The sequence below is a fragment of the Anolis sagrei genome, chromosome 2 (assembly GCF_037176765.1).
Source record: "Anolis sagrei isolate rAnoSag1 chromosome 2, rAnoSag1.mat, whole genome shotgun sequence".
NCBI classification, from domain to species: Eukaryota; Metazoa; Chordata; class Lepidosauria; order Squamata; family Dactyloidae; genus Anolis; species Anolis sagrei.
The window spans coordinates 15965375-15987188 of NC_090022.1; the positions used below are offsets into that span (position 1 = coordinate 15965375).

General features: G+C 49.4%; 1 protein-coding gene across 1 annotated transcript; it reads left to right on the forward strand.

Moving 5' to 3' along the window:
* Positions 1-6815: 6815 nt before the first annotated feature.
* Positions 6816-17052, forward strand: LOC137096161 (zinc finger protein RFP-like). Its single transcript, XM_067464744.1, is given in 6 exon segments — positions 6816-7262; positions 8850-8945; positions 15558-15669; positions 16352-16606; positions 16609-16635; positions 16638-17052. Coding segments are annotated over 6 exon segments (1098 nt in total). The 5' UTR covers positions 6816-6866; the 3' UTR covers positions 16850-17052.
* Positions 17053-21814: the final 4762 nt, after the last annotated feature.

Here is a 21814-nt window from a genome sequence, read left to right on the forward strand (position 1 = left end):
CCGTTACCTTCCCACAGAAGCGGCACCTATTGATCTACTCACATGTGCATGTGCAGAAGCTGGACCTAACAGCAGGAGCTCACCCTGCTCCCTGGATTCGGATCGCTAACCTTTTGGTCAGCAAGCTATTTAACCCACTGCACCAGCGGGAAGGTGGGGGGGGGGGGTATGAAATAGTTATTTATTTGTCGTGTCAGGGCAACCAGTCAATTATATTACATTTCTAACAGAACAAAGCAAACAAACAGAAAAAATACATCATTTGTGAGTTTGGTAGTTGATTAAATGTCCTTTGACCAGTATCTGGCCACTTGGAGTGCTTCTGGTGTTGCTGCAAGAAGATCCTCCATGGTGCATGTGGCAGGGCTCAGGTTGCATTGCAGCAGGTGGTCTGTGCTTTGCTCTTCTCCACATTCGCATATCGAGGATTCCACTTTGTGGCCCCATTTCTCGAGGTTGGCTCTGCATCTCGTGGTGCCAGAGCACAGTCTGTTCAGCGCCTTCCAAGTCGCCCAGTCCTCTGTGTGCCCAGGGGGGAGTCTCTAATCTGGTATCACCCATGGATTGAGGTGCTGGGTTTGAGCCTGCCACTTTTGGACTCTTGCTTGCTGAGGTGTTCCAGCAAGTGTCTCTGTAGATCTTAGAAAACTATTTCTTGATTTAAGGTGTTTGCATGCTGGCTGATATCTGAACAGGGTGATGGGACTGGGCCAGTGGTGGGACAGTGATGGGACTGGACCAAACTTGGCACAAATACTCAATATTCCCAAATGTGAAAAGTGGTAGAGTTTGGGGAAAATAGACCTTGACATTTGGGGGTTACAGTTACTTCCTTGTGGTTTCATAAAGTTTTTGAAAATTTTGAAAAGATGTGGGATGAACAATGGCCACAACTCATTTATTGATAACAGGAACAAGGGTTGGCAGCCAAGCATGGGTCCTGGATCATGATCGGGCAGCCCAATACTGCCTGATCCCAAGCACGCCAGGGGGCCGCCGGCACAGTACCAGGCAAACGCAACCCGGCACCCCTGGTCCCACCGAGCGTCCCCCCCTAACCGCTAGGGGGGGGGGGGTACCAAACCGGATCCAGGGCCCATGCCCCACGCCAAAACGGAGTTGTGACAAGGAGCATAACACAAACAAGTAACAGTTAACAGGTAACGAAGACCAGGTAAACACAACACAAGTAAACTGCCAATGGAAACATAAACTGCTTGCAGGGTGGGTGGGATGGATCAGCTGTTGCAGGCCGAGTGCCTGCCGGGGAGCCCAGGGCAGCCTTATGAAGGCTGCCCCCGAGGAGGGCGAGGCCAGCTCCGGCCTCACCTGTGATGGGTGTGGCCAGTCACCCGATTGGTCCCTTGACCCACCGGCGGGAAACCTTCCCGCCATCAGAGGGGGCTTCTGGGAGGAAGAAGCCCTCTCAGGCAAGAATGGCGGTGGGGAACGCCCTGCACCGCAACTTCTTTGGCCCGGTGAGTCTGGCCATGCCTTTTGCGTGTGCAAGTGTGATACGCCTCCCACCGCCAACCCAAGAAGTACACTCACACAAGATGTGGGATGAACAATGGCCACAACTCATTTATTGATAACAGGAACAAGGGTTGGCAGCCAAGCATGGGTCCTGGATCATGATCGGGCAGCCCAATACTGCCTGATCCCAAGCACGCCAGGGGGCCGCCGGCACAATACCAGGCAAACCCAACCCGGCACCCCTGGTCCCACCGAGCGTCCCCCCCTAACCGCTAGGGGGGGGGGTACCAAACCGGATCCAGGGCCCATGCCCCACGCCACAAAAGGAGGGGGTGGGAACCGCACCCCCCTTGCCGCCAACCCCAGAGCCTGCTCAATAAAGGAAGCCCAAATGCAAAACTGGCCATCTTAAGGTCCTTTACTGAATCTGGGTCTGTTCTTGCCCGCTGGAGGGGCTGCATGTAACACGGGCGGAGCTCCTTCCTCCTGCCCCCAATGTCTGTTGTCTTTTCCTGCATGTCTCCGTTCCCAGACCATGTCCTCAGCTTGCGTCCTTGCCATGCTGACGCCTGACTGCCACTGTTCCACGCCTGCTCCGCGCATGACTCCTACTTCCCTTCCCGACCATAGCCGACCTGTCGGTGGAAGAAAAAGAACAGCCGGCAGATCGGGTTCCTTCAAGGAGAAGGCCCGGCCTGATATAGGACGCATAAGCTGAGGATTTCCAGCGCCCCATGGATTTTATTACTTCAACTGGTACACCACCCGCAGCAGCTGTGGTGGCCGCCCCTATCCTAAAGGAGTGCCCACCAAATTCCGTCAGAGGGAGGCCCAAATGCTGGAGGGCTCCTCGGAAAACAGCCATGAACTGGTAACGTGTGAGAGGGCTGCAGTCTCGGTGGATGAAATGGCAGCCAGGAGTAGAGCCTCTCGTGCTAAGGAACGTGGAAAGGGACTGCACGGGGCACAAATGCCCTGGTTCCAAACCCCGGATGAGCAGTGAAACCCCTTTTCCCAGTTGGTCTGTTTTGGACTTGCGGATCCTCAGGGCCAGGGCATTGTCCTGAACTGAGATGTCCTTGAGCTGCAGGGCCCTGTTAGAGGCATCAGCTTTGGAATTGGCCACCACCTCCCCCAGCCGGAGGGCCCCAAAGAAAGCAGTTGTGAAGGCTGCAGTGAATAACTTAACTTCATATCACGAGGGGCAGATCCCTTTGAGTGCCTGGACGATTTGACTGAGGGTCTTGTATGATAAGGGGCGCCTGGTGTCCCGTTGCCTGGGCGTGTGCTTCCTCCAACTCCAGAGGAGCTTTCTGACTCTGAATGCTTGGCATGGATCGCCAAACCCGGCTGCTTTGCTGTAGAAGGCAATCCCCGCTAGCTGGAGCCGCATGGAACGTGCAGTCACGTTGTTTCTCCTTTGGTGGATGAGGAAGTGTACAATCTCGTCCTCAGAAACTGGTCACCTGCTGCCGTATCCAACTTCCAGCCTGAACTTGGTGAACCTTGCCATGGCTGCCCGGTATGCCTTCTGTGTCGCCGGCGCGATGGAGTCCATCAGTCCTGTCCAGGCTTCCCATCTCCAAGGGTCCACAGGTCTGGTGGGAAGCTGGTGGGCATTGCATCTGCACCTGGTGCTAGGGAGCGAAACCTGTCCTCCTGAAAACGGGACAATGCATCGGCTACTTCGTTGTTCACGCCTGGAATATACTGTGCTGAGAAGGTGATGTTAGCCTCCAAACATATTAAAACAAAGTGCCGGACCAGCCTCATGACCCTGGGCGATTTGGAAGACTGCCGGTTGACTACCCTCACCACCACCTGGTTGTCACACCAGAACCGCACCCTCTTGTCTCGGAACAGGTTGGTCCAAATTCGCACTGCCACCAGGATAGGGAAGAACTCGAGGAATGTGAGATCCCTGAGGATGTTACCCTTCCTCCAGCTGTCTGGCCATTTGGCAGCGCACCAGTGCCTTTGCAGGAAAACCCCGAAACCGATACTCCCTGCTGCATCCGAATGTACCTGCAACTCGGCCCCAAGCTCCCACCTGGCCTGCCACATGGACACCCCATTGAACCCCCTGAGAAACTGGAGCCACACCCTGAGATCTTCCCGCATACCTTGCGTCACGCGGATCCTGTGGTGGGGGGCGCGCACCCCAGCCATTGCCCGAGCTAAACGAGCGCAGAAGGGCCTTCCCGGGGACACTACTTTGCAGGCAAAATTGAGGTGGCCCAGGAGGGCCTGCAGCTCCTTCAGGGTTACCTTCTTGCTGCAGGCTGCCTCCTCGATACGGGCCCGCAGTGCGGACAGCTTGTCTGCCGGCAGGCAAGAGAGGCCCCGAACGGAATCCAACTGGATCCCCAGGAATACCAGGGAGGTGGAGGGGCCCTCGGTTTTTTCCTGTGCCAGGGGGATGCCGAAAACCCTGGTCAATGCTTTGAACGTGCTGAGCAGGTGGGCGCACTCCCCGCTACCCTGCGATCCCACAAAGAGAAAGTCATCTACGTAATGTGTGATGGAACTGGAACGGGAAAGGGTCTTGGTGACCCATTCGAGGAAGGTGCTGAACGTCTCAAAGGCTGCGCAGCTGACTGCGCAGCCCATGGGCATGGCCTTGTCATAGTACCATAGACCATTAAATTTGAATCCCAGGAGGTTGAAGTCCTCCGGGTGGACTGGGAGGAGCCGAAATGCTGACTGGATGTCGCATTTTGCCATCAGGGCCCCTGGTCCCTTGGCCTGCACCAAGCTGACAGCGTGGTCAAAGGAGGCGTACTTGACTGAGCAGAGCTCAGGAGGGATGGCATCATTGACAGAGGCCCCTTTTGGGTAAGAGAGGTGGTGGATGAGCCGGAACTCGCCTGGGGCCTTCTTGGGGACCACCCTGAGAGGGGAGACCCTGAAATTGTCCAAGGGGGGGCGTGGAATGGGCCAGCGATTCTCTCAGCGGCGAGTTCCTTCGCGATTTTGCTGCTGAGTACCTCGAGCATCCGGGCCGCTGATTTTAAATTGCCCGAGGTGAAGGCCCTCCTAGGTCCCGTGGCTGGAATGCAGAAGCCGGAGGAGAAACCTTCTTCGAGGAAGGATGCGGCCGCCCTGTTGGGATACGCCCTGAGCCAGGGGACCATGGGTGGGAGAGAGACGGGGGTGCAGGCTAGGACGGAATGGCCGGGAAGGGGTTCACTTACCCTGTCCTGTGGTGGCTCCTCCAGCCTCCTTCCTGGTGCCGGGCTGTGCGCCAGCCCGGCCTGCCCGAAAGGGCTGCAAAGTGCCCGGTTGCTTGCTGCAAGACATCTTGGTGTGCCCTCCTGCGCAATACTCGCAGACATGATCAAAACGGCAACGCGCCCGCTGGCATTTTCCCATGTTGAACTCCCAGCAAATTGCCCTCTTGGAGTCCCGCCTGCCCCATGCCCTGTCCGACCTCCTAGACTCTGGCTTACCTCTGATGCTGGGCCCCACCTCAGTGAGCCAGATGTCGTGGTTGATAAGGTCCCATCTGGCTCTGGCGCTCTGGGATGCCCTCTTTCTGAAGGCTGCGTCATAAGCAATGGCTGCCGCATCGCCCACCAGTTCTCTGGCCCTGGTGATGTGCTTCAGGTGATTGAGCAGGTGCCACCCCCGCTCGGGAAAAGTCGCTGTGACCACCCCCGAGAACTCCGTATAACCAGCCACCCAGTTGGCAAAAGTCCGCTCGGCTGACCTGCTCCTGTCCCTCTTCCGATGCCTGCTCTTGGAAGGGGGTTCCCGGCCCTCTTCCCCTAGTGTCTTTAGCAGGGTGAAAATATCGACGTAGTAACCCCCCAGGATCTTACTCCTAAGGCGGGGGGAAAGGTGGGAGCCAGGCGGATCCTCATTGTCCTGGAAGGGGGGGGAAGGGCCGGGGTACAGGACTTGCAAGCCCTGCAAGGGGGACCAGTGATGTCCCTAGTCTCTGACCTGCACTGGATGGCCCACTCGGGGAGGCCTGGCACGAGGGCCTCCGACCTCCAGTAATTATCCCTGTCCACTGAGTCAGCCAAGGCGTACTCACCCTCCGAAGAGTCGCTGTCTGAAGAGTAGCGGTGACGGCGTTTGGAAGACTTACGCCTCTTTGCTTTCGGTTTGCTCCTGCGACGACGATGCCGTGGTCCTGGAGAAACCTCTTCCCCCTCGTCGCTGTATATTGTCTCACTGGATGCCTGATCGCTGGGCCCCGAGTCAGCTGAGGTGTTATCGTCACTCTCCCTGCGCCTCCCCCGCTTGCTACGCTGGTGGTGGTCCCTTCCCCGCTGGGAAGCTGATGCCGCTCCTGGTTGAGAATACACCTTTGACTCGAGCTTACCCAGCCTGTCCACGATGGTGGCGATGTTCTGGGAGATCCCCTCCATGTTTTGGGAGATCCCTTCCAGTACGGTCGCCTCCTGTTGGCCACGTGCCCTGAAGGGGCCTGGATAGCTGCTGGTCCAGCTGGCACCGGTCGCCCTCCTGAAGGTTCCGCATCTTTGCTTCTCCTGGTAGCCCGTGCTGGAGCCAATGCCGCCGTCCAGGTCTCGGCCGCCTTCGTAGCCGACTTCCTCTTAGGAGCCATGCGGATGGAATCCTGTGGGACAGAACTGCACAGAAACCACAACCGCTTTAGAGGCAGCTACGAAGGGGGGGGGGGGGGAGGGCCTGCGCACTGGAGTGCGGCCGCGCTCCTGCAATCACTTCTTTCCAATACAGCTGCGAAAACTGGTCACAGAACTGGGATATTCTTTTTTTTTCTTTTTTTTTTGATTTAAGGCAGTTGAAATTTTCCAAGCCTTCTCTGAGAAAGGGTGGTGGTGCCTCACGGAATTGCCAATGCCAGGGTTGCCTAGCATTGAGCCCTGGCTGAAAATCAGTGCCAAACTGCATTGATGCCTAAAGCAGAGGCACTCAATGCCACCACTACAATAAAATATGTTCTGAGAAGGTGGACGATATATACAAATGTATATAAATATATATGAATATGAATATTTTGAATTCCCGGCGGGGGAAGGCCAGGCGGCGAGCAGGCCGCAGGCCAGGCCCCGCGCCGGAAGTAGGCCGCAGCCACCTGATTGGCCCCTTGACCCACCGGCGGGAAACCTTCCCGCCATCAGAGGGGGCTTCTGGGAGGAAGAAGCCCCCTCAGGCAAGAATGGCGGTGGGGAACGCCCTGCACCGCAACTTCTTTGGCCTGGTGAGTCTGGCCATGCCTTTAAGGGAGTTCTGTGCATAGAGAACGACTTGCAGGGTGCCCAGGAAGACAGAGGAAAGGAAAAGGTTGGGCAGAGGCGGAGTCATCAGCTGCTTTCCAGAAAGGGAAAGGCTGAGAAACAAAAGTAATAAGGCGATTAGCTTTGTCTGGTCTCTGCCGTGGAGAAGCATTGGTAGCCATGGCCTCTGGAGACCTTGTGAAGAAGCTTTGTGAGGAACTGGCCTGCTCCATCTGCCTGGAGTATTTCAAGGAGCCTGTGAGCCTCTCCTGCGGGCACAATTTCTGCCAAGCCTGCCTGGATCAAGGCAGGGAGAAGGAAGAGGTCCCCTGCCCACAATGCAGGGAGAAAGTGCCGAAAAGGGGCATCAAGCGGAATTGGAAGCTGGCAAACTTGGTGGAGATCGCCACGGAAATGGAGAAAGAAAAGGGGAGACTCTGCCAAAGGCACCAGGAGCCCCTGAAGCTCTTCTGCAAGGACCATGACGCCCCCATCTGTGTGGTATGCGACAGGTCTTCGAAGGAGCACGAAAACCACAAAGTGATCCCTCTGGATGAAGCATCAAAGGAGTACAAGGTAGGGCGGGGGGTTAAATAGGTACCCCTAACAATTATTATTATTATTATTATTATTATTATTATTATTTTATTACACTTTATTTGTACCTCGCTAGTATCTCCCGAAGGACTCGATGCGGCTTACAAAGGCCAAGGCCTCAATAAACAACATACAACACACTTAAAGCAAATTAAAAACCATTAAAGCAGTATTAAACAACAAGAACCACAAGCAATCAACAAGACATCAAACAAGATAAAACTGGGCCGGCCAGAGTAAAGGGTACAGGATTAAAAGTGCGGATGTGACAGGTGATATGTAAGGATGATAGGCAAGGGCAATGTGCAGTGTGCGGCAGTCTTAATTCTAATAAAGTGCGTCTGGCACTTGGTATTGGAGATTTCCTAATCGGGGAAGGCACATCGGAACAGCCAGGTCTTCAAGTTCTTTCTGAAGACGGCCAATGTAGGGGCAAGGTGTTGTGGTACATCTCCACCCCATAATACAGGTCTGTGGCTGGAGTTCCATATTTCCCCAGGCTCGGATGTTTTCAGGGATCAAGGGTGCACCTTTTCATGAAAATGAACAAAATCTGGCTACCAGTATTAAACAACTCTAAAATTACAACAGCAAAACAACAGAGAGGAAACAACCAGGCACAGATTAACACCTCCCAGCAAGAGATTTTCCCAGGCTCAGACAGGCCTTCAAATACCAATGAAGGTGATCAGCTGAAACATTCACACCTAACTGCAGCAGGGAAGAGCTCCTTGCCCCACCCCAGCCATTCCACAGATATATAAACCCATTGTCCTAATTCCAACAGACCTCACTACCTCTGAGGATGCTTGCCATAGATGCAGGCGAAACGTCAGGAGAAATGCCTCTAGAACATGGCCCTATAGCCCGAAAAAACCCACAAGAACCTAGAGTGATACCAAATTGAGGAGTTTTATATCACACTTCTCTTCATTGGCTCAGTTCTGCCAATTCAGCCATTCAGAGTCCCATAAGCAATTTGAGCAATTTATGTGTGTGTGTGTGTGTGTGTGTGTGTGTGTCAGACAGTATTGGATTAGTGAGGAATAGTGGAAAGTGTGAAGAGGAAGAGAATCCCATCTTTTGATGTGATCTTGCTCCCATCATGCTGGCACAGAAGGGGATGGGACACATTGCATCAAAGTAAGAGACAGGAATGTTGCGGGATTGTGAGCTATAGGTGGATTTTCACGGACAATATCTAGGGAGGGAGGGGGCAAACCGGCACCAGGATGAACCTGGCATTATACAATAAGGATGCAAGGTCACTTTGCCTGCCTCCTGCGATAGCATCCATCAAGTGCATCTCCAAAATAACATTGATTAGTACAGGAATAAAACCTGGGATTTTCAGATACTTTTTTTTTCATTTGAAGGGACTTTTTATGAGTAAAGATAATTGTGGAAGCAGTAGTAACAAAAGAAGAGTGTGCTTCCAATAGAGGCCAACATTGTCCAAAGCACCCATAACATTCAATACATGGGGTATGGTTGACGGTATGACCTTCGAAACCATTCTAAACCTTGAAGAAAAGCAGTGACCAAGAGCTTTCTTTTCCTCTTCAGGATCAGATTTGGAATTTTCTGGAGACTCTGAAGAAGGAGAGAGAGAAAATTCTGGCCTACAAAGCAGACACCGCACGAGAAAGGCGAGATTTGCTCGTAAGTGGCACTGCTGCTTGGTGAATGACCTCCAAAAAGAGATAGGCGGGGGAGTGTGTCCTTGTTGGTTCTCTTGGATATCTCAGTGGCTTTTAATCCCATCAACCTGGGTATCCTTCTGGATTGGCTCTCTGGAATGGGTCTTGGGGGCATTGCTTTGCGGTGGCTCCGCTCCTTGGAGAATCACACCCAGTTATTGAAGATGGGGGACACCTGGCCTTTGACCTGTGGGGGCCCTGCAAGGTTCCATTCTATCCCCCATGTCTGGATCTGTAGCTTTCTGGTGAAAGAATTGCCTCACAAACAAAGTTGGAAGGCTTTAATTCAAAAGCATGCAGTAGGGGATGCAACAAAATTCCAACTGCCAGTTTATTTCCCCCACGCCACCTATCCTTCATGCTGGCCCTTTCCCTTCATTGTCCCATTTCCATGGCAACCCTCTCCCTTGTTTCAAATATAGACAGGCCAGATGTAAGGCACGGCCTAATTTCCTGGCTTCACACGAAACCAGGAAATAAGGTCATGACACCCCATGCTTTTTAACATCGACATGAAACCACTGGGTGAAGTCATCCAGAGTTTTGGAGTTTCGTGCCATCTGGTCAGTCACGAGGCCAATCGGGGTATAGGGTGGCAACCTATGCTCAATGAGGTTACACTCCTCCCAAGGTCACAGGTCCACAGTCTGGTGGTCCTCCTGGATTCAGTGCTGCCACTTGATGCTATCAGCAGTGGCTGGGAGGGCCTTGGCACAATTAAAGCTCGTGTGCCAGCTGTGACCGTACCTCAACTTGGCCAAGGTGGTCCATGCCTTGGTTACTTCTAGATTGGATTACTGCAATGCGCTCTACATGGAGCTGCCTTTGAAGATGGCCCGGAAATTGCAGCTGGTGCAAAGGTCAGCAGCCAGACTTCTAACCAGAGCGAATTATACGGAGCGCACAACACCCCTATTAAAGCAGCTCCACTGGCTGCTGATGTGTTTCTGGTCCCAATGCAAAGTGCAGATTATGATCTATAAAGCCCTAAACAGTTCGGGCCCCACCAATCTTTGTAACTGCATCTCTGCCTATGAACTGGCGTGGACTCTAAGATCTGCCAAGGAAGCCCTCCTCTAAGTCCCACCAACGTCACAAGCATGATTTGTGGTGCCCCCCCCCCCCAAATTTTGGAGATCAAACAAGCCCCTACACTGTCCTTGAAAACCTGGGTGTTTCAGCTAGCATTTGAGAATGAGTAGTCCCTAGTGACATATGCCCAGTCCCTAGTTCGCCAGATAGTTCTCTGGTCTCTGCACTTCATCCAGCTTCCAGGCCCTGTGGTACGCCGCTTTGCACTATCCCATATTCACACAGGCTAGAAAAAGTATTTTTGGTTTTTGTCGAGCATTGTTTTGATGGTGCTGCTTTATATTCTTTTTTATACTCTATTTAACTTTGTTCTTATCTGGATTGTTAGGGAGATGGTGGCAGGGTATAAGAATACAGTTCCTATTGTTGTTGTTGATGATGATGTTGTTGACCTGAATGTGAGTCTGAATAAACTGAATTTCTTTTTTCAAAAATATCTCACATTGTAAGAGACATGGCAGCCTACAGAAAATACTGACCCAAACCCATTCCAGTGGCAGGCCCTTGCAGGCCTTCACAAACCACTTTCACCACTGGATATTGACTTTTTCTTTGTGAAGAGATGTAAGCTCCACTTCAAAGGAATGTGGAGAATTCACTCCAAAGACCCCCTTTCTGCCTCTCACAACTGTTTCTTCTTTCCTTTCTTCTAGAAGAAAACCCAGAGAGAGAAGGAGAAGGCTGTGGCTGCATTCAGGCTCATGCACCAGTTCCTTGAAGAACAAGAGAGGAATCTGCTGGCAAAAATGGAAGAGGTGGAGAAGGAGATTTCAGCCAAAGAGGAGGAACATCTGGCCAGACTCCCCGAAGAACTTTCCTCTCTCTCGAAACTCATCCAAGAGATGGAGGAGAAGCATCAGCAGCCGGCAAGTGAACTCCTCCAGGTGAGGCCCATATTGTCCCCATGGGTGGCTGAGACAGTGACACTTCAGTTTTCTCATGGTTCTGTGTGCACAAACTATTGTGTGACATTACCTTTGTGCTGTGTTTACAAGGCAAAGAAGAAACATAAATGAATTTAACACTAGCCACAGCCGACAGGGAGCTCTAGCGTGGAGTGGTCCATGGGGTCACAAAGAGTCGGAAGCGACTGAACGAATAAACAACAACAACACTAGCTTGGGTTCCACCTCTAAGAGATACGATCAGTCTAGTGTAAGTTTTTCAAGCTGTATGGCCATGTTCTCACAACCTCTGAGGATGCCTGCAATAGATGCAGGCAAAACATCAGGAGAGAATGCTTCTGGAACATGGCCATACAGCTCGAAAAACATACAGCAACCCAGTGATTCCAGCCACAAAAGCCGACAACACATCAGATCAATTGATCACACAAAACATCTCAAAAATTGTACACAGTCTGGCTGCAGAATTTATTTTAATCAACTTTCAGAAAAGACGAATACATCATTTTTGACATCATCTCCCTGTGTTTCAAAACCGTTTGACCATCTATCAATAAGCTTTTGCATTCCCTTATTAAAAATGAACGAACCACGGTCTTCACCACTGTCTACACCTCCACATCAGACATGAAGGGCTTCTTTCAGGGGTCCAAATCGGTGATAGTCCAATGGGAAAGTTCAGAACTATAGGCAGGATGCTTAACTTCTCCAAATGCCTCTGCTGAGTTCTTTCTTCCTTTCATTTACAGGATATCAGAAGCACCTTAGAGGGGTAAGTTAGTTTCCTCTCCTCCTCTCACTAAAGCTCAGATTTCAACACAAAATACACAATTCTCAAAAGCAGCAGCACATTGCAGGAGTCTGTGTTTCGCTGGTGGCCACAGACAGAATTGGACTGGATGGCCAACAAGATCCCTTCAATTCTGTAATTCTGTGCTGCATTAAAGCAATTTGACAACAACAACAACAACAGCAACAACTTAAATTTGTTGTACACCTCCCCTCAGGACTTGAGGCAGGACACAATCCAGCCAAAGCACATCACTATGAATACATACCATAAAATGTGTATACCATCAGAAAACAACATATACTAAAATACATGACACAAGGATTCAAATGCTGTAACAACAGAATGTAAAGTTGGAAACTAGGCACCAGCACACTTTGGCAAAGAAGGCCCCGTAAATGATTACATAGCACTGAGCCATGGGAGAGTTGAAGTGGTGTCAAACTGCATTCGTTCTCTTTGTGCATCCTCGGATAGTATTCTTTCTCCTCCAGGTATAAGCACAAGGAGGAATTTGACACTTCTGCAGCCTTTCCTCCTGCCCTGAAGTGGAAGATCTGGGACTTCTGTGATTTCACTCCCTTTCTGCAGGGTGTCATGAAGCAATTTAAAGGTAAGGGAAAATGTCTGCAAGGATCTTCATGAGATGTGACATTGGTCTGAAAGGGGAGAAAAATTCCAAAGCATTCAGAAAGTTAGAGCCACTATTAGAATGCCAAGCGAAACAATTTCAAATGTGAAACAAAATTGTATTATTTTCTGTATTGATTTATTTGGTACTGTTTCATTATCCAGGCGAGGGAAGATTATTATTGTTGCTGCTGTTGCTGTTGTTGTTATTATTATTATTTTACTGGCACAAAAAGACAGTATGTCACAGCAAACGAGATCTATATGCTGGATTTCGTATCACAAAATCACAAGTTGAACACTTCCCAAGCGTCTAGGACTGTGTGATGTATTTTTGAATGATGTGCACAGATCCAAGTAAGGTGGCCTTTTGCAGTTGACAGGTCGTGATTTTGTCAATGTTTCTTGTCTCTAAATGCTGACTGAGATCTTTTGGCATGGCACCCATTATTATTATTATTATTATTATTATTATTATTATTATTAATAATAATAATAATAATATCCTGCTTTATTTCCCCCGAAGAGGACTCAAAGTAGCTTGAGGGTTGAAGGAGTTAAACCATTTCCCTCCACCCATGTCGCCATCGCCAAAACAACCATTGCTTATGATATGGTGAAGGGAAAGGGGGGAAATAATGGGGGAAACGCTTTTCCTCCTTCAACTTCCCCAACCTCCCCCTTCCCATAAAATGGACTGTCCTTCTCTGTCTAGCCTGCTGGAATAGCCAGGTTTTTAACTCCTTCCTGAACATTAAAAGACTGGGTGTTTGCCTATTTCCTTGGAGAGGACCAAGGAAATAGGCAAGAGTTGGGGGCCACTACCGAGAAGGCCTCTCCCTCGTCCCCACCAACCTCACTTGTGAGGGAAGTGGGATCAATAGGATGGCCTCCCTGACTGATCTTAAGGCCCAAAATAATTATCTTCTTTGAACTGGAATATATGAGTATACACTGCCATATAATCCAATTCAAAGCAGATAATCGGAATGTTATATGGCAGTGTAGAAGGGACCTAGGTTGCCCAGTGAGAAGTTGACCATCTGAAAGAAATTGCACTTGGAGATTCTTCGAGAGGTGTTCTCTGTAGGGATCTCTATTCCCCCAGCATGACATTACAATTGAGTCACTCTGGAGGATTTGGAGACTCCCAGAGAGAACGTTTTGATCAATGAGACGTAACTCTCCGCGAGTAAAATCGCACTACATCTCTTGACATGCACAAGAAGTGGAAAAAGGGAGAAATCACCAAAGAAGAATTCAAACAAATAGCCAACACCTGTAGGGAAAAGGTCCGCAAAGCTAAAGCAAAAAACGAGCTCAGACTTGCCAGGGACATTAAAAACAATAAAAAGGGCTTCTATTCTTATGTCAGTAGAAAAAGGAAAAACAAGGAGGCGATAGGACCTCTTCGAGGAGAAGATGGGGCAATGCTGACAGGGGATAGGGAAAAGGCAGAACTACTTAATGCCTTCTTTGCCTCGGTCTTCTCACAAAAAGAGAGTCTTCAACCTCAGCAAGATGGAGTGGATGAGGGATTGGAGGACATCCAACCCCAAGTTGGGAAAGAAGTCGTCCAGGAATACCTGGCCGCTCTTAATGAGTTCAAGTCCCCAGGCCAGATCAACTACACCCAAGAGTATTGAAGGAACTAGCGGAAGTCATTTCGGAACCATTGGCAACCATCTTTGAGAGTTCTTGGAGAACGGGAGAAGTTCCAGCAGATTGGAGGAGGGCCAATGTGGTCCCAATCTTCAAGAAGGGAAAAAAGGACGAGCCAAACAACTACCGTCCGGTCAGCCTCACGTCGATACCGGGCAAGATTCTGGAAAAGATTGTTAAGGAAGCGGTCTGCAAACACTTAGAAACAAATGCAGTCATCGCTAATAGTCAACATGGATTTATCAAAAACAAGTCATGCCAGACTAATCTGATCTCTTTCTTCGATAGAGCTACAAGCTGGGTAGATGCGGGGAATGCCGTGGATGTAGCGTACCTGGATTTCAGTAAGGCCTTCGACAAGGTCCCCCATGACCTTCTGGCAAGGAAACTAGTCCAATGTGGGCTAGGCAAAAACTACGGTGAGGTAGATCTGTAATTGGTTAAGTGGACGAACACAGAGAGTGCTCACTAATGCTTCTTCTTCATCTTGGAAAGAAGTGACGAACGGAGTGCCGCAGGGTTCCGTCCTGGGCCCGGTCCTGTTCAACATCTTTATTAATGACTTAGATGAAGGGCTAGAAGGCATGATCATCAAGTTTGCAGACGACACCAAATTGGGAGGGATAGCCAATACTCCAGAGGACAGGAGCAGAATTCAAAACGATCTTGACAGATTAGAGAGATGGGCCAAAACTAACAAAATGAAGTTCAACAGTGACAAATGCAAGATACTCCACTTAGGCAGAAAAAACAAAATGCAAAGATACAGAATGGGGGACGCCTGGCTCGAGAGCAGTACGTGTGAAAAAGATCTTGGAGTCCTCGTGGACAACAAGTTAAACATGAGCCAACAATGTGATGTGGCGGCAAAAAAAGCCAATGGGATTTTGGCCTGCATCAATAGGAGCATAGTGTCTAGATCTAAGGAAGTAATGCTACCCCTCTATTCTGCTTTGGTTAGACCACATCTGGAATATTGTGTCCAATTCTGGGCACCACAATTCAAGAGAGATATTGACAAGCTGGAATGTGTCCAGAGGAGGGCGACTAAAATGATCAAGGGTCTGGAGAACAAGCCCTATGAGGAGCGGCTTAGGGAACTGGGCATGTTTAGCCTGAAGAAGAGAAGGCTGAGAGGGGATATGATAGCCATGTATAAATATGTGAGAGGAAGCCACAGGGAGGAGGGAGCAAGCTTGTTTTCTGCTTCCTTGGAGACTAGGACGCGGAACAATGGCTTCAAACTACAAGAGAGGAGATTCCATCTGAACATTAGGAAGAACTTCCTGACTGTGAGAGCCGTTGAGCAGTGGAACTCTCTGCCCCGGAGTGTGGTGGAGGCTCCTTCTTTGAAGCTTTTAAGCAGAGGCTGGATGGCCATTTGTCAGGGGTGATTTGAATGCAATATTCCTGCTTCTTGGCAGGGGGTTGGACTGGATGGCCCATGAGGTCTCTTCCAACTCTTTGATTCTATGATTCTATGATTCTATGTCAGCCTTCCTGTGTTGGTTATCCCTGGGTTTCTGAGAGTCACCATGTTGTGCGAAGCCTCACTCTCTTTTCTCTCTCTCCAGCCTCTCTGGAATCTGGGCTTCAGCAGCAAAAAGGTAAACAAACAAACAGATTTTTTCACAGAAGGTTGCATTGAGGCTGAGAGAGTGGAGTGCGGTTCGCCTGTCTGAGTAGATTTTTAAAGCTCTGAACAAATGGCATGTGTCTGGATTCTGTATAGAACTCCCAAAAGGGTGTCAAAATAACCCAAACACTGACTTTTTATGGCTCTTTGCTTCAAGCTTATTTTAGTGGTGCACATTATGCACCCCTAGATAAAGAATGAGTCTCCTTCCCCAATGTGAGATATGTGGGAATTTAATATTGGCATAAAGCCAGGTGATTAGTCTGCCCTTAAATTCTTTCCGACTTCTGATAAACCGAGACAATCCTGTCATAGGGTTTTCTGGGGCGAAGAGTGTGGGATTGGCACAAGGTTACCCAGTGGGTTTCCATGACGGAGGGGGAATCCAACCCTGGTCCCCAGAGCCATAGTCCAAGCTCCCCATGCTCTAGTGTTGCCTGCAAGAAGGAGAGTAGCAAAATGTAGAACCAATCTAGATTTGAGAGGGCAAGAGAATATTTCCCTGTCATTTTTAAAGAATCCGAGATGCAAGCTGATCTTCCATCGGTTTATCCTTCCTTCCTTCCTTCCTTCCTTCCTTCCTTCCTTCCTTCCTTCCTTCCTTCCTTCCTTCCCTTTCTCACTTCACCCTGATCTGCTTCTACCACCAACAGCACATGTGACTCTGGATCCAGACACAGCCCATCCTTGGCTCATCCTCTCTGAAGATCGCAGGCAGGTGACACGTGGAGAGAAACGGCAAGATCTTCCTGACAATCCTGAAAGATTCAACCATTATACTTTTGTGCTGGGCCAGGAGGGATTTACTGGGGGCAGGCATTTTTGGGAAGTCATTGTGAAGAATGGGGAAGAATGGTTTGTGGGAGTTGCCAGAAAGTCTGTGCAGAGAAAGGGCACCTTTCCCGTTTCTTTGACACTGGGATCTGGCAAGTGGAAAGTCAGGAGGTATAGGTGTGCCCCTATCTTTGACTCTGAGAGAGGAGCCCAAGAGAGTCCGAGTGACTCTGAACTACGAAGGGGGTCGGGTGGCCTTTTACGATGCAGACTCAGCAGCCCTGATCTTTGAATACCCTCCAGCCTCTTTCTCAGGAGAGACCCTCCTTCCGTTCTTTTTTGTGAATAAAAAATCCCAGCTGGAGCTCTCTCCCTAAGGATGGAGCGCAACGTCCAAAGATCCCCACCAGCCAAGCTTTATCTCCAGAGATGTGAGGCTGTGGCTTGTTTTTGCTCTCTTTCTGAAGCCTCTCAGCTCTCTCTTTACATATTTGTGAAAAGTTGACTAGGTGGCTGGAGTGTGAATGATGAAGCCACTCCTCATGGCAGTGCTCCGCTCATGGATCAGCCGAGGACTTCTTCCTCCTGATATCGAGCTCTTTTGGAGGGGGGGGGGGGGTCATTTGGAAAGCCAGCCACAACAAGAACAACAAAGAGGGAAGAAAAGATCCAAATCTGTTTTTTTGTCAAGAATCCCATTTATTGGAATTCAGTTGTAAGTCTATTTGCCCCTCGCTTTCCTGGCGTTTCCCAGGGATGCCGGCAGGATTTGGCTGTGAAGTTGGGTGATAATGGGTGATAAGCCTTGTCTCATCCCCTGGCCAACTGGAAGCAATGTGTTTCCTTCTTCTGTCCTCTTAGTGGCCCTTGTCCTGCGTAGAAGTTACACATTAGGGAACTCAAATGTTGTGGTGCTCCCATTTCTTTATAAACAATCTATCGCTTTTCATGACCTGCATCAGCAAACGCTTTGCTATAAATGATAAATCACAGATTGATTTCCCTCTGAAATACTGTTCTGCACTCCGTTATCCGGCATATGTATCAATAGGATCCCTTGTGCCTCTTTGTTTTCTGAATGCAGCTTGGACAGCTGGTGTATTTACTCTGTATATAATAAAATACTTGTTTTGGTAACGTTTGAATATTTCTTTATTTTTATTTATTTCCTATATTTATATCCCACCCTTTTCTACCCCAGAGGAGATTCAAGGTGGCTTACAGCATAGGCAATAATTCAATGCCTTCACAACAATGTACAGTAAAAATATATTAAAATCAAAATTAAATACACTAAAATAGACATAACAGAGTTTACAAGCTTGGTAGTTGATTAAATGTCCTTTGACCAGTATCTGGCCACTTGGAGTGCCTCTGGTGTTGCTGCAAGGAGGTCCTCCACTGTGCATGTGGCAGGGCTCAGGTTGCATTGCAGCAGGTGGTCAGTGGTTTGCTCTTCTCCACACTCGCATGTCGTGGACTCCACTTTGTGGCCCCATTTATTAAGATTGGCTCTGCATCTCGTGGTGCCAGAGCGCAGTCTGTTCAGTGCCTTCCAAGTCGCTCAGTCTTCTGTGTGCCCAGGAGGGAGTCTCTCATTTGGTATCAGCCATTGATTGAGGTTCTAGGTTTGAGCCTGCCACTTTTGGACTCTCGCTTGCTGAGGTGTTCCAGCTAGTGTCTCTGTAGATCTTAGAAAACTATTTCTTGATTTAATGTTATTCCTATGTTATTCCCGTAGTCATTGCACATAGTTCCAGTTAATCTAAATGCGCTATGGTTCCTCTCTGAAGGCTTGATCCCAGATCCACGTTTTCACTCTTTCTCTGAAGGTCAGGAGTATCACTTGTTTCATCTGTGGAAGATCAATGCAGTGGTCCTTCTTGTATGAAATCTCCAGCCATGCCTGAGCTCTAATTGATCCACTGAAAACATGCACGAAGGAAGGCAGCATCAGAAATGGTTTTATAAATGGTTTTATTCAGGTGCCCAGGTTATTTGAAAAAGGCATTATTTGTTTTGGGGTGTTAGGTAACATCGTGTAGTTGATTGGAAACCCTATTTCTTTGGGAAAAGCCAGAATGTGGTTTTGTTTTTTATGATGTGGGTGAACTACAATTCCCAGAATCGTGGGTCAATCCTCCCTAAAGTAGTTGGACATGTTGGGTGTGTGTGCCAAGTTTAGTCCAGCTCTGTCATTGGCCGGGTTCAGAGCTCTCTGGATATAGGTGAACTACAACTCCCATATGCCAAGGGCAGTCACCCCCAAATCCTGACAGTATTTGTAGCTGGTTATGTTGGGCTTGTGTGCCAAGTGTGGTCCAGATTCATTGTCAACTGGGCTGAGTGCTCTCGGGATGCAGGTGAACTACAACTCTCAAAATCAAGGTCAATTTCCCCAAACCCGCACAGTATGTTCAGTTGGTCATGGGGCTTCTGTGCGCCAAGTTTGGTCCCGGTCCATTGTTGCTAGGAACCACGGTTTCTCTGGATGCAGGTAAAGTACAACTCCCAGAATCCGAGGGCAATGACCCACAAACTCCGCCTGTATTCACAGTTGGGCATGTTGGTTCTGTGTGCCAAGTTTGGTCCAGAACTGTTCTTGAGGGGGTTCAGAATGCTCTATATGCAGGATGATCTACAACTCCCACCACAAACCTCCAGTATGTTCTGTTGGTCACCAGGGTTCTGTGTGCCATGTTTGGTCCAGATTCGACATTGATGAGATTCAGAGTATTCTAGATGCAGGGTAAACTACAATTCCCATGCAGTTGGGTCAGTTCCCCAAACCTCTCGAGTATGTTCTGTTGGCCATGGGGGTTTTGTGTCCCAAGTTTGGTCTAGGCCTGTCATTCATGGGCTGTGGGGGTCTCAGTGGTCTGTGGAAGTGAGTGAAGGTGCTGCAAATCCTATTGTCTGTGGCCCATCCTCCCCCGAACCTTCATCAGGACATAAAGTGCGTCATATGGAGTCTGTGTGCCAAATTTGGTCCAGGTGCATCATTTGTGGGGATCGTAGTGGTTTCTGGAAGTGAGTGAAGATACTGCAAATCCCATCGTTCCTGGTGCATCCACCTCCAACCTCACCAGGAAAAAACTGCATCATGGAGAGTCTGTGTGGCAAGTTTGGTCCAGGTCTGTCATGTGTAGTGGTTGCAGTGATCTGTGGGAGCCAAATTGGGTGAAGGTACTGGAAGTCCATTTTCCATGGCCCATCCTCCTCCAAACTTCACCAAGATGCATACTGGGTCATGGAGGGGGTGCGGTCCTTGTACCAAGTGTGGTCATGATCCATCATTCGTGGAGGTTAGAGTGGTCTCTAGAGGTTAGTGAAGGCACTGCAAATCCCATCTTCCATGGCCTGTCCTCCTCCAAACTTCACCAGAACATATAGTGGGTCATTGGGGGGGGGGGGGGGCTCCTGTGTGCCAAGTTTGGTCCTGATCCGTCATTCAAGGAGGTTGGAGTGGTCTGGAAGTGAGTGACAGTACTGCACATCCCATTGAAGCCAACTCAGACTTTAGGGGGGTCAACTCCAAGGAGAGATGACCCTTAGTTCCCACCAAAGAGGGAACGCTACCTTGGCAAGCCTTCAGGGAAGCCTGATTCCAGCAATTTTATTGATATTAATAATTGAAATGAGACTCTTGCCAAGGCGAAGAAGTGGCACCGAGGTTTATTAGCGATTCAGCTGCAATCGGATGCTTTGTAGGAATAGTTCCACTACACGCATACCGCTAAAGAATTTACAAGCATATTTATAGAGAAAACACACAAAACCTTTTGAATTTCCCGCCCGCCCCTCACCGCCCGTCTTCGCGCTGATTGGTTGAGAGCCCGAACAGCTGGGAGGAGGCTTGGCGGCCCGCTTTGCTCTGGGCCAATCAGCAAGTTCCCCCGCCTCTGGAGGGCCAATCGGTGCGCTTCTCTCACTTCCGAAGATGGACGAATCAGAAGAGAGAAGGCGGGACAACCGCGGACAATGGGGGAAATGATGGGATTATTGATAGCCAGCCAGCTGGAATGTGAGGCTTTGTTTTGGCTGGCAAGGTGTGATCTTCATAAGATAGGTTTTCCTGTCCTTGATGGGTTTTGGTGAAGGAAAACAAACAGGATCGGGGCAGGGGACCTCGGGGGGGATCAACCCTGCCCTTGTAAATCAATTATAATGTCCACATAGACTTCCTCATTCCGCCAGACCGACTCAGAGAGTGGAAAGGAAATCTTAAATTGTTATTTGTCCATGCTGATGAGTTAATCAAAAGTAAGTTTCGAGGGAGGCAGGGGTCCTCCCTCGGGCGATCCAACAATCCTTGGTCAATTTTCTAGGGCAAAGGGCAAAGGGAAAGGCAATATTCCATAGCAAGATACATACATTCAAATCATAAGCATTTCATAGCAACAAAACCCCATCTTTGCCCCACATCCCAAGTATATTTAATAAGGGGATTAATTTTCATGAAGAAGCCTGAAGTCCAGTGTTTTAAAAGGTCTTTGAGGAAAGTTCATGAGGGAGATAGTATGTACTGAAGTCCAAGACATGCAGGCAGAGAGTCCATGGTACATTGTGCATTGTGGGGTGGTACATCTCCCCCCCCACAATGCAGGTCTGTGGCTGGAGTTCCATATTTCCCCAGGCTCTGATGTTTTCAGGGATCAAGGGTGCACCTACATTGTAGAATTAATGCAGTTCGATTCCACTTTAACTACCATGGCTCAACGGTAGCTGGCAAACTTGGTGGAGATCGCCACGGAAATGGAGAAAGAAAAGGGGAGACTCTGCCAAAGGCACAATGAGCCCCTGAAGCTCTTCTGCAAGGACCACGAAGAACTCATCTGCCTGGTGTGTGACAGGTCGAAGGAGCACGAAAACCACCAGGTGATCCCTCTGGATGAAGCATCAAAGGAGTACAAGGTAGGGTGGGGGGTTAAATAGGTACCCCTAACAAGGTGTTGTGGTACATCTCCACCCCATAATACAGGTCTGTGGCTGGAGTTCCATATTTCCTCAGGCTCTGATGTTTTCAGGGATCAAGGGTGCACCTACATTGTAGAATTAATGCAGTTCGATTCCCCTTTAACTGGCATGGCTCAACGGTACAAATCATGGTAGCTGCAGTTGTATTTTGCATTTTCGCCGAAGTGTGCCACTGCCTTACCAAACCACAAATCCAAAATTCTATAGCACTGAGTCCTGGCAGTTAAAGTAATGTTAAAGTGTGTTAATTCTTCAGTGTAGATCAGATATGGGCAAGCTAAGGCCAAGGGGCCAGATGCAGCCCCCCCCCCCCCCCGGTGCTTGCCCCAGGCTGTCCTTGTTTTCCCTGTCCTCTTGACAAAAGG